At 53.1% G+C, this 10,764-nt stretch overlaps 1 protein-coding gene across 50 annotated transcripts in view; it reads right to left on the bottom strand.

Annotated features, from left to right (window-relative positions):
• Positions 1-264: 264 nt before the first annotated feature.
• CELF4 (CUGBP Elav-like family member 4) overlaps positions 265-10,764 on the bottom strand; it is a 264,622-nt gene continuing 254,122 nt past the window's right edge. For 35 of the 50 annotated variants that reach the window (XM_084888861.1, XM_084888851.1, XM_084888852.1 and 32 more), the window contains 2 exons: positions 8,281-8,452; positions 265-2,474 (listed from right to left, as the gene is read on the bottom strand). In XM_084888861.1, coding sequence (XP_084744987.1) covers positions 8,325-8,452 — 128 coding nt within the window. In that variant the 3' untranslated portion in view covers positions 265-2,474; positions 8,281-8,324. Of the gene's footprint in view, positions 2,475-4,447; positions 4,536-8,280; positions 8,453-9,125; positions 9,205-10,764 lie in introns of those variants that run through there. The other 15 variants (XM_084888869.1, XM_084888881.1, XM_084888858.1 and 12 more) reach the window with 3 other exon arrangements.

Raw genomic sequence — 10,764 nt, 5'->3', positions numbered from 1 at the left:
CCCCCCCCCCCCCCCCCGAGGTTAACAAGTTGTATTCGCTCTCCCATGTGCTGGGCATACAGGAGTCACTGGGTGTGTGGTTTTTAAACAGAGGGTTTCTTTTCTAGAACGGACACAAGTCACATGGAGCCCTTTGTTGCACCCTCCTCTTGGTTAGCCATGCCTGGAACGGAGACCTTGGCTGCTCTGCTTCCCAGCCCAGGAAACCCCTTGGGCCAAGACACAGCTGGCCAGACTCTGAGAAGCACAAACCGAAAAAGAGCCTTGTTGTGTGTTTTGGGTTTTTTTTTTTTAAACTGTGCTTTATTTAGGGCTAAGCTGGAGAAAGCGTCATCCAATAGTTACAGAAGGTTACAAGGAGTTTTAGGGAGTTGAGTGTGAAAAGAGCAGTTGTACTGAACTGCAGCGGTTTTGTTTTGATTTGTTTACAACCTCTGGACATCCTAAAAGGAGGAGCCGAGAGAAAGAAAAAGAAAAGTTTAAAAAGAATAATTAACCAACAAAATAAAAGGAAAAGGAAAGGCAGGAGGTCCGAGAGGAACCAGCTAAAACAAAACAGGAAAAACATGGCAGGTCCACACGCCCCCCGGCCTCACGCTGACCTGACATCGGTCAGCGGGGAGGGTCACAGGGCAAATGCCAAAGCAAGTCTTCCCAACGGCGCAAATAAATTATAATAAATATGTCATACTTTAAAATATACGCGTTCTTAAATAAATCAGCGTTTTTCTGATTCTGAGTTTTTTTTAAGCAATGTCTTTAACTGCTCTAAAGTCATTTACCAAAGATAAATATCGTGCTTTCATTAAATAGTTTTCCTTGTTTTTTTTTTTCTCTATCATTACAATTAAAAGTCCTACAAAATATGCAAATTTATTTACAGAAAAACAGAGCCGGCATCATTTAAACATCCCTGTTTTTCAAAATTCCTTGTAAACAGTTTCAGAAATTCTTCAAAGATTGTTTTTTCTCTCTCTTGTTTAAGGTTGTGTGTGTGTGTGTGTGTACGTGTGTGTGTGTGTGTGTGTGTTTGTCTAGTTGTCTTAAGATGAAAGTTCCCAGGTCCCCTTGCCCGGAAAGTCTCTGGAGCAAGCATGGAAGGCGAGTGAAGCGGAGGTCCAGGGCTTTCGGAGGGCGGCGAGCGAGCACACAGCTCGGGCGAAGCGAGGCGAGGGCGGCTGGCCTTGCTGCCCTGGCGCGGCCTCCGGGTGGTGGGCAGCCAGGAGCCCGCAGGTCTGGGGCCATAGGCCTGGCCCTCAGGGTCAACGGTGTCGTCATCCGACAGCACTCACTCGCAGGGAGAAGGGATTGATGCTCAGTCTAAACTCTACAAAAAGTACAGTCCTACAACATCTGGGATTTTAGCAGTAATGCTAACTTCTATAAGTTTTTTTTTTTCCTTTTTTATTATTTTTTTTTATTTGTTGCTTTCCTCTAATTTTTTTCTTCTATTATATAGGTATTTTAAACTTCTCCTTTTTTAAAATTCTGTACAACTATTATGTTTGTAAGAGGGGGAAGAGTTAGAAGCATTTACAGACTTTTCACAACAATTCTCTTGCCTCGTGAGTCCCTTTTTTTCCCCTCGTTTTTCTCACACTTTACAGCTAAGGAGCTTAATATTTTTGTTGCTTTCCCCAAATATCCACCAATGAGTTCCTCTTAACAGCTCCGTCCAGACATATAATACAGAAAACCATAGGAAAGTGTCTAAGACTTGAATGAGGGTAATCAAAGCGCCTCTCGAAGTATCAAAGAACTATTATCTTGCTGTTTTAAAAGCATGTAAGCATTATTTTTTTTCCTTTTTTTGTGTTTTTGTAGTTTTTTGTGTGTTTTTTTTTAAACTTTTTTCTTAATATTTTTCATAGAATCGCTCTAAGCTGTTCCGAGAACAGCCAGGAGGCAGGAAGGAGGTGCTCCCCGCCCGCCCTGTGTGTGACATAGAGCTACACATCTGCAATAAAAAGTTTGGTCCTTTGGTCCCTAAATAGCTAAAGGAATGACAGATAGAGATGCTCCGTGGCGGCTCCCAGCCGCCCCCTGGGGACCAGGCCCCGCACACCGCTCGCCCCAGCCTGCCGCAGGCGCCCTCGGGCTGGAAAGCCCCGGGGATCGGTAAGCAGCGCAGCGTCTCTGTCCAGTTCCCAGCCCTTCAGCCTCCCCGTCTGGTCTCAGGTTATTTTGTTTGAAAAGTTGCCTTTTTTTTGTATGTGTTTTTTTTTGTTTCTCAATTTTTCTTCATCATCTTCTTCTTCTTTATGTCATATGCGTTTTCCCCAAACAACGTGCCCTCTGAACTCCATAGACGCTATACTTCCCTTGAAGAAATGTTACAGTCACAGAATGTCTGGAGTCCTCAGCTTGCCTTGGTATTGGCTGATATGTCAAAGGTGTTCATCCAACAGTTCTCATTTATAAATAGAGAGAGAGAGAGGTTTGTTTTTTTAATGTAGCCCGTTCAGCATCCTGCCCTAAAATGAAGAAAATCAGGGCTGATTAAGCAAAGACAGGAAACACAAAATGCATCCAAACACCACAAGGAGCCTGCCTGGGGCGGGGGGTGGGGGGTGGGTTCTGGGGGTGGCAGGAGGGAGGGAAGGACCGGGATGAGAATTAGTCATGATCATGATACATAAAGGAGAAATCGACTCTTCTCTTCAGAGCAAGAAACCACTGAGAGGTCTAGTCGTGAAGGCTGTGGGAAGGGGTCTTGACTCAGGTTCCTTCCGAGTTCTGGATTGGGGGATGGCTCAGTCTAAGGGGTGAATTTGGGACGGTGGGATATGAATTTGTAATTAAGCTGATCTCAGAGGGATCTATCCCAGATACAATATGTATACAGAAGCCTAGCAAACAAGGTAGCACAATCTAGCAGCCCAGCCCCCTCCTCCCGCCTTGAGGAAAAGGCAGAAAGAGCCATGACATGAATTTTGCTGAATCCTTGCCCAGTTTCCACCACCAACCGCTTCTTTCCCAAGGTCAGTAACTATTTGCGAGGCTACGTGTATATATATATGCTTATCTGGATATATGTGTAGAATATATTCACCTGCACATATGTGGATATATATGAATACGTGTGTATGTATATGCATAGATACACACATATACACACACTTAATGTTTTTTCTCATACATGCCAGGGAATTTAGAGGAAATTCAGATCTTCAAGGGGTGGATGGGAGAACCTAAAAGAAGTCAGAACGGATTTAATCGTCAAACATAACTCAGTTCTTGATTTCGTTTTGAATGGTGGCTTTTTTGGCGTTTTGTTTTGCTTTTAAGGAAAAAAAAAATCATGATCTGACTAGAATCAGAAGGAGAATGCTTAATCACTGTGAGTTAACAAATGAGACTCATCTCCATTCTAGCAAGCAGCTTCCACTTATACATGGGGGTGACTGGTTACACTGAGAGAGTTAGAACTGCAAAGCCCCCGTGGAGGGGCCCACGTCATGCGTATATCAATCCATGCTGGCAGGTTTTCACACTGTTGATTCAACAAACAGCAAACCGTACACAGCAGTCTAAACAATTACAACACCAAAGAAAATAATAATAAAATTAAAAATAAAAATAAAAAACACTTGTCAAGGACCCTTTTTCAGTTGGAAACAAAAAGGTGCATTTTGCTTTTTCCAAACCAACCTAAAAGCCCTCCCATCACCCTGGGCCCCGGGTCCCCTGCCCACATTTAATTTAGCAGAAGTGGCTAAAATACAAACCTTACAATCGTTACCAGGTGCTCTCTCAGAGGCCTCTGGCTTTGTGCTCTAGTTTTTTGGTTTAGAATTTTTTTTTTTTTATCATTCTGTTACTGTAAAGATATATAAATATATTTTTTTTGGTTTTCCTTTTGAAGTGAGATTTAAAATGGCCTAACTGGAAAAAGACCAGACCCAGGAAAAGTGTCAATTGAAAAAGGCCCCCAAATTTCTAGAAAAAAATAAAATCACAATATTTTCAAGTGCAAGTAAATCAACCACGCATATTTTTAAGATGTTTTCCTTATTTTTTTTTTTAAAGAAAAAGATAACGGTTTGCACAGTTAAATGATCCCGTGTTCGATAATTCAGGAATTCATCTTTATTTTTTACTATTTTTTTTTGTGCTTTTGTTTTGTTTTTGTTTTTCTCTATGTGACATCTAGAGAAGCATAAAAAACGCTGAACAAGAAAAACCAAACAACAGAAAGTAAAACCACTGCAAGCACCAAGAACGAAACAAAAATGAGCACAGCAAAAAAGATCGTGGCAGCACAAAAGTCAAGAGAATGCACGTGTGATCATGACTGGCCAATCATCAACTGATACAACATCCAAGAAAAACGCTCCAATCACAGCACCTCCACGAAACTTGACGGCAATTGTCATGCAACCGATTCTTAGCCTTGTTACATGACGCCATCATGTCACACTGTGAACTTTGAGTTGATTTGAACTTACGGATGGGGGACTGTTTTCTCCACTCTCATGTGATTACGTGAACTTTATTCCTAGCTCAGCGCGAGACTGTGGTGGATTTGACTGGCTCTGGTTGGGTTGTTGGAATTTGATTGAATGACAAAAGAAGAAAAGATTTATATATATATATTTATATATGGAGAGAGAGAGAGAGGACAAGAGTGTGGGTAAGGGGGGAGGAAGGGGCGGGGCGGGGCGGGTGGGGTAGGGGGAGTGTGGGAGGGCAGGGAGAGTTGGGTGGAGGGTGAAGGAGGGCAAGGAAGAAGTTAAAACAAAATTAAAAAGGAAAAATATTTATACAGCACCAGACCACAGCACCAATCTAACAGCTCGGATGAGAGAACAGCAGTCAAATCATAAGAGAACTGAAAAGAACTCAAAGGATGGAGGAAGCGGCAGACGGACGACATGGGCACATCAACACACGCACGCACACACATACACGCACGGTTGTTTATGCAGACACATGGTACACTGTGAACGGCAGCAGGACCTCACACAGGGCCACTGAGGGCATCCATCATGCGTTGGAGGGAGGGGGGCGTGGGCAGTTTGGCAAGGGGGCCAGAACAAAATAAAACAGCCCCTTAAACCACCTTGGCTGGCCAGCAGCTCGGGAGCACATTTCTGCTTTCTATCACACCCATGATTCTCTCTCTCTCTCTCCCTCAGGTGCCAGCTCTCCTCACCTCCCCAGCCTTCTGTGGCTTCTGCCTGTGGACCAGCAGGGGGAGCCTGTCAGGGTGACCTGAGGGCCCGGTGGGTCAGAGGCTGGCTAAGGTGGCTGTGGATCCGTGAAGTCCATCCATGACATACTTTGCTGCCACAGTACAGTCCACTCTGGCAGCAACTCGCCCTCCCACCCTCTGGGTCCCACCTGGGCCACCGTCCCCAGGGAAGGGAGTCTCCTCTACAAGCAAACCCACTGTGAGGATGTTACGATCCCGTCCCCTTCCGCTCTGCCTCAGCCCTCTTCCCTCAGAACCTTCGGAACAGGAATGCACAGAATTTTCAGTTTGGAGGAAACCACATCGACGTTCCCGGAAATCTGTACACGTGCCCTGGCACTGCCCATTTCACGTCCCAATCACCACCCCCCGGGAGCTCTGCTCCCCAGGAGGCCCGTGTGGTGCCCAGTAGGGCAGGTAGTACAACAGGACAGTCCACCGGAAAGGGAGTGCTGTGGCCCCAGATCTCTCTCTGCTGCTGTCACTTTCGCTCTGCTGACCTTCCCTAGTGCACCTCCTCCTCCTCCATCCCTCAGGCCTCCCTGTACGGCCTTGTTGGCTGACCATCTCACAGCCCTGGCCTGCCTCCTCTACCGGCAGAGCCCTAGGTGGCTGAGGCTGGATCCCCTTCTCTTCACTTTGAGTTGTTTCCTCGCCATTTCCAGGTCCTTTGCCCCCACCCAGGGATCTGGGGTGGGGTTCCCCAGCTCTATCCCCCTGTCATGACTACCCTTCACCCTGCTCACCAGCCCCCTCCCCTGGGGCACTCAGGCATCGGGTTTATCTGCAGGGTTCCCCACCCACCAGCCTTCTACACGCAGCCCCGCTGACTTCCGCTCTCAGTTTTGTTTTCCTTCACGGGAAGGTGGAAGAGAAGCTTGGGATCGTGAAATGTCAGTGTGGACAAGCTGCAAAGCAGCTGAGAGGAGACTATTTTAAGCCCAAACCCAGCCTCCAGCTCTGCCTTCTCAGAACAGCTCCCAGCCCCTCCTCCTCCCCGGGCCCCTGCCCAACCTGCCCGCCAGTCTGGATTCTTGCTCTTCCAGCAGCAGGTCTCCCTCACACAGACCAGGGCCCATGGCGTGCCCTCCAAGTCCTGACATGCCACCCTCCCCTGCACCACCACCTGCTTCCGGAAGACAGCCCTTGGACCCACCCAGGATATTCAATGGGCAGGCCCCTTGGGGTGGGAGGAGAGGCCTCAGAATGGACGAGGGCAGTGCCAGCAGGTGTGGGCTACGGCAAGAACAACTAAGGGGTCCCCTGGAGACCTCTCTTTTCCCCTCCCCCTGGTCGTGAGCTCTGAAAGGTACCCACTCCTGGACTCTGCTCTGCTCCTGCCCCCAGCTTTCCTCCACCTGCCCTTCAGTGTCTGGCGCTGTCCTAGGTGCTGGGGATCCCAACCTGCGTATCACACGCCCCTCCTCCAAGCTCAATCCCGGGCCGTCTCTGGGCCGCTTCAGCTGCACCTGGAGCCTCTTCATGCCGATCTGGAAGCCGGCATCTCACATCTCACACACGGACACAAGATCATTCAACCCAACTGCTCTCTTCACTAGGGAACAACGTGTCTGCCTGCTGGGGGACGTGGGACCTTCCCGGGTGCCCTCCTGGGTGCACAGGGTCCCTGACCAGCCTGGGGGAGCTTGAATCAGGCTGGGGAGGCCCCGGCTCAGGACTGGGGTGAGGCAATGATGGCCTGGCCGCAGCCAATTGGACGCTGGCCCTAAACACAGCAGGGCTCTAAGAGGCCAGGGAAGGCCAGCCCCCTGCGAGCCGGACCCGGAGCACCCGTGTCCCAACACTCAGAGCAGACTCTGTGCGGGCGCCCAGGGTGCAGGAGGCACAGGAGTCCCACCGGAGCCAGGCATGATGCTCAGTGTCCTCCAACCCAGAACTCCCTCAGCTTGGGGCCCAGCACTTGGTGTGAGCTTGGAGTGGAACTGGGACTTGAGGTTCTGGCTGTAGACCTGGCCTGGCCTGGCCCACTCTTTGCCCATTCTCCCTGTCTCTGTTTTCTTCCTCTGAGACTCCCGGTAAAGATTTTTTTTGGAGAAACTCCCTCAGACCCTGCGTCACCTTCTTAGAATCTCCACTTGAATGTCAATTTCTCTGGTAAACAGCCTGCCCTGACTCCCTGATATAACTGTGGCCAACAATTCCGACACGCTGTGGGATTTACTCTCTGATCATGCATTGCCCGTTGTCTCTCTCCCCTGCTTAGGACAAGGACTCTTGTCGGTCTCACTCCGGGCATAGCGCTGCTGAAGGAATGGGGGGAGGAAGGGGGGGTTGAGGGGGGAGGGAAGGGGGCGGCACAGCCTGTCTCTGGCCTGAGAATGAGCGGGCCCTCCCTGCAGGAGCTCACAGCCACGGGCAGCCCAGGCTGAGAGGGGATGTTGGATGTCCTGGCAGAACTCCTCCCTCCCCACTTTGCCAGGAGGCCGCCTCGCTCAGGGGCACAGGTGGTAGACAGAGGGGCGGCCCACTGTGTCTCCAGCTCAAGGCAGGACCCAGACTGAGCAGAAAGGGTGACGGCTGCCCACCCATCCTGGCCTCCATACGGCAGGCAGGGAAATGGCCCGGGGTACAGCATCACTGTCCTCAGCTTCTGTCCTATCCGGTTTTGTTAAGTTCCCTGGGAAAAGTCCCGTTCCTCTTCTCCAGGCTGAGCTGTGGGGAATTGGAAGGGGGAGGGGACCAGGTGTCCAGGCAGGACAGCTGGGGAAGGGGGAGCCAAGGGGGCTAGGAGGAGGCCTCACCGAGGGCCACAGCTCCCCGCAGGACCTGCTCTGCGCCCCCAAACACTCCCAGCCCTGAGCTTGCCACGGAGGCGCAGGCTAGGGCCCTCCCACTTCCCAGGACGGTCCCCTCACTCTGCCCTTTGGCCCTGCGTCAGGGGGGTGGCCATGACTATTTCTCGGGGGATGACCACAGCTCTGCGCCTGGCCCCCAGGAACCGGGCAAGGAGCAGTCCAGACGGGTGCAGCGGGTCCAGGCCACGGAGGTCGGGGAGGCGGCGGGTCCGTCCGGTGCCCCCTCCCGAGCCCCCCTCCCGGCCCCGCGCCCCGGCGGCCCCCGGTCACCTGTGCGAGTCCTGGTCTCCCCCGGGGGACGCTCCCGCCGGCGCTCAGTACGGGCGATTGGCGTCTTTGGGCCGCTTCAGCTGCACCTTGAGCCTCTTCATGCCGATCTGGAAGCCGTTCATGGCCTGGATGGCGGTCTGCGCGCTGGCCGGGTTGTCGAAACTCACGAAGCCTGGCGAGACACGAGGGGCGAGGGCCTGGGTTTCCACTGGGCCGCCCTGGGTTTCCACTGGACAAGTCCGGCAAAGGCGGGGCGGGCGGGCCACTGCGGCCCCTCCCGGCGCTCCCGCCCCGCTATAGTCTCCGCCCCCCTCCGGACAGGGGCGGGGCTACAGACTCCTCCCACTCCGGGCAAGGGGCGGGGCTATAGGCTCCCCCTTCGGGTAAGGGGCTGGGCTGTAGTCTCCTCCCCTCCGGATAGGGGCGGGGCTATAGGCTCCTCCCTCTCCAGACAAGGGGCGGGGCTATAGGCCCCCTTCGGGTGTGGGGCGGGGCTATAGGCTCCTCCCTTCGGACAAGGGGCGGGGCTTCAGTATCCTCCCCTCCGGACGGGGGCGGGGCCAGAAGCTCCCCCTTGGGCAGGGGCGGGGCACGAGGCTCCTCCCCCCGGGCCCCGCCCGGGCCGGCCTCACCCCCTCCAGCCCGAGGGCCCGTGGTCCCTCCCGGGGTGGGCGCTTCCGAGGCTCCGGGCCTCGCCGACCCGCGGGGCCCCGCAGGGTCTCCCCGGACGGCGCCCTCTCCCCCGGGCGGGGTGCCCGGCTCCGTGGGGCTCGGACGGCGCCCGCCCCCCACCCCGGCCGGCCCCGCACCTCGGCCCTCTCCTGCGGCGGGAGAGGCGGACACACCTGCGGGCGGAGGAGTTTATTGGACACTGTCCTCCCTGACAGGAGGGGGCCTGGCAGCGGGAGGGCACGGGGTGCCGGCCTGGGGAGAGAGAGCAGTGCGAGGGGGAGGGAGGGAGGCGGCCCGGAGGAAACGCCGCCGCCGATCGACCGGGGCCGCCCCCTGCGCGAGTGCCGCCCTGCCGGCCGGCCACGGGGGAGGCGGAGGCGGGCAGTGCTCGCGGCCCCTCCACCCGCCTCCCGGGCCTGGCCCCAGCCGGGCTCCTGGTGGACACCGGGGTCCCGTCCACTTCCATTCACCCACCACCTCGTACCCAGGGGCTGTGGGCATCTCCCCTTCGTCTTGTAAAATGCCAAGCCCTGAGAGCAAGTGCTCTTGGCCTGGACGAAGCCATGGGACCCCTCATAACAATAATAATAATAATAATAATAATAATAATAATAATAATAATAGTATTATAACAATGACAGTACAAATTAACACTCTCAGCAACAATCAATTCAGAGCCTGCACAAGTTCTTTTACCCCTTCTTCCCCCCAACATCCCAGGACAAGATGTAGAATCGCCCACGGCTCCCATTCACGTTCTGAAACACCCAGTTCCCAGGTGGATCAGGTCCCAAAGTCCAGTGAGAAGTCACCTTTTTGAAACTGAGTGCATCTCCTTAGAGACTGCGAATTGTGTCAGCATTTCCCAGAACGGCCCTGATGGGCCTCCTTGCCAAGGAGCTTTCTGCGGCCCCCAAGCTTTAAAGCCAGGCCCCTGGGGGGGCAGTGCAAGGCTCCTTAACAAATAAAAGTCTCCTTCCCCACCCCAAATTCGCCAATAAATAAATCTGTGTTTAACCTACTATTTCCTGGAATTTGACTTAGAGGCCCTTTCTCCTATAAAACCTGCCTTTTATTTAGTTTTCCTATACAATCTCCCTACAAAACGTATGAAAACTAAGCACGGTGAAGGTCCCAGGCCATCCTGCAAACCTGCCTTATTTGGGGACTTGTCCTCAAAGAGTATTAGAGATACAATGGGTAGATGGATAGAAACATTGACGCAGAAGCTGCCTTCTGGGTTAATTGTCCCCAGCACCTGCCACCTGTCTGGGGCCCCTCCCTCGCTCTCCGGGGCAGTGGCTGTTTTGCCCTTTCCCCCTTGCCCCGGACACTGCCTGCGTTTGCTCACATTTGCTCTTGCAGCCAAGTACCACGGAGGATGGGGAGGGTGTGTGTGGGAGCATGTGAGGGCTCTCTCTGGCAGGGGCATGTGAGCTCAGAGGGAACTGGTTAGAGCCGGTCCCAGCGCCACACAAGCGACATCTGTAAAAGTCCAAATGCCAGAAGAGAGAGGAGAGATTCCGGATGACCCATAGCTGGAGATTAGTGTGAATAATCCTTACGCCTTCTCATCTCATCCCCTCGGCACCCATCCCCTCCTCACCAACCTAGATGTCTGAAGGCTGGTCAAGTTGTTAGCAGAGCGGATGTGTGAATTGAGTGTCTGTTACACTACTCTCCCCCCCCTCCTTCCCTCCTGCCCCCCCCCCCCCCCCAGACTAAGGAGGGTGGTGAGCCAAAGCCGCTCTACCTGCGGTGACAGAAACATTGGATAGAAACATTGTGTGTGTGGAGTAGGACGTCAGCAGT

The sequence above is a fragment of the Pipistrellus hanaki genome (genome assembly GCF_964339955.1).
Source record: "Pipistrellus hanaki genome assembly, chromosome: 6".
In the NCBI taxonomy this organism is placed as follows: Eukaryota; Metazoa; Chordata; class Mammalia; order Chiroptera; family Vespertilionidae; genus Pipistrellus; species Pipistrellus hanaki.
This window is presented reverse-complemented; position numbering and strand designations above follow the sequence as displayed.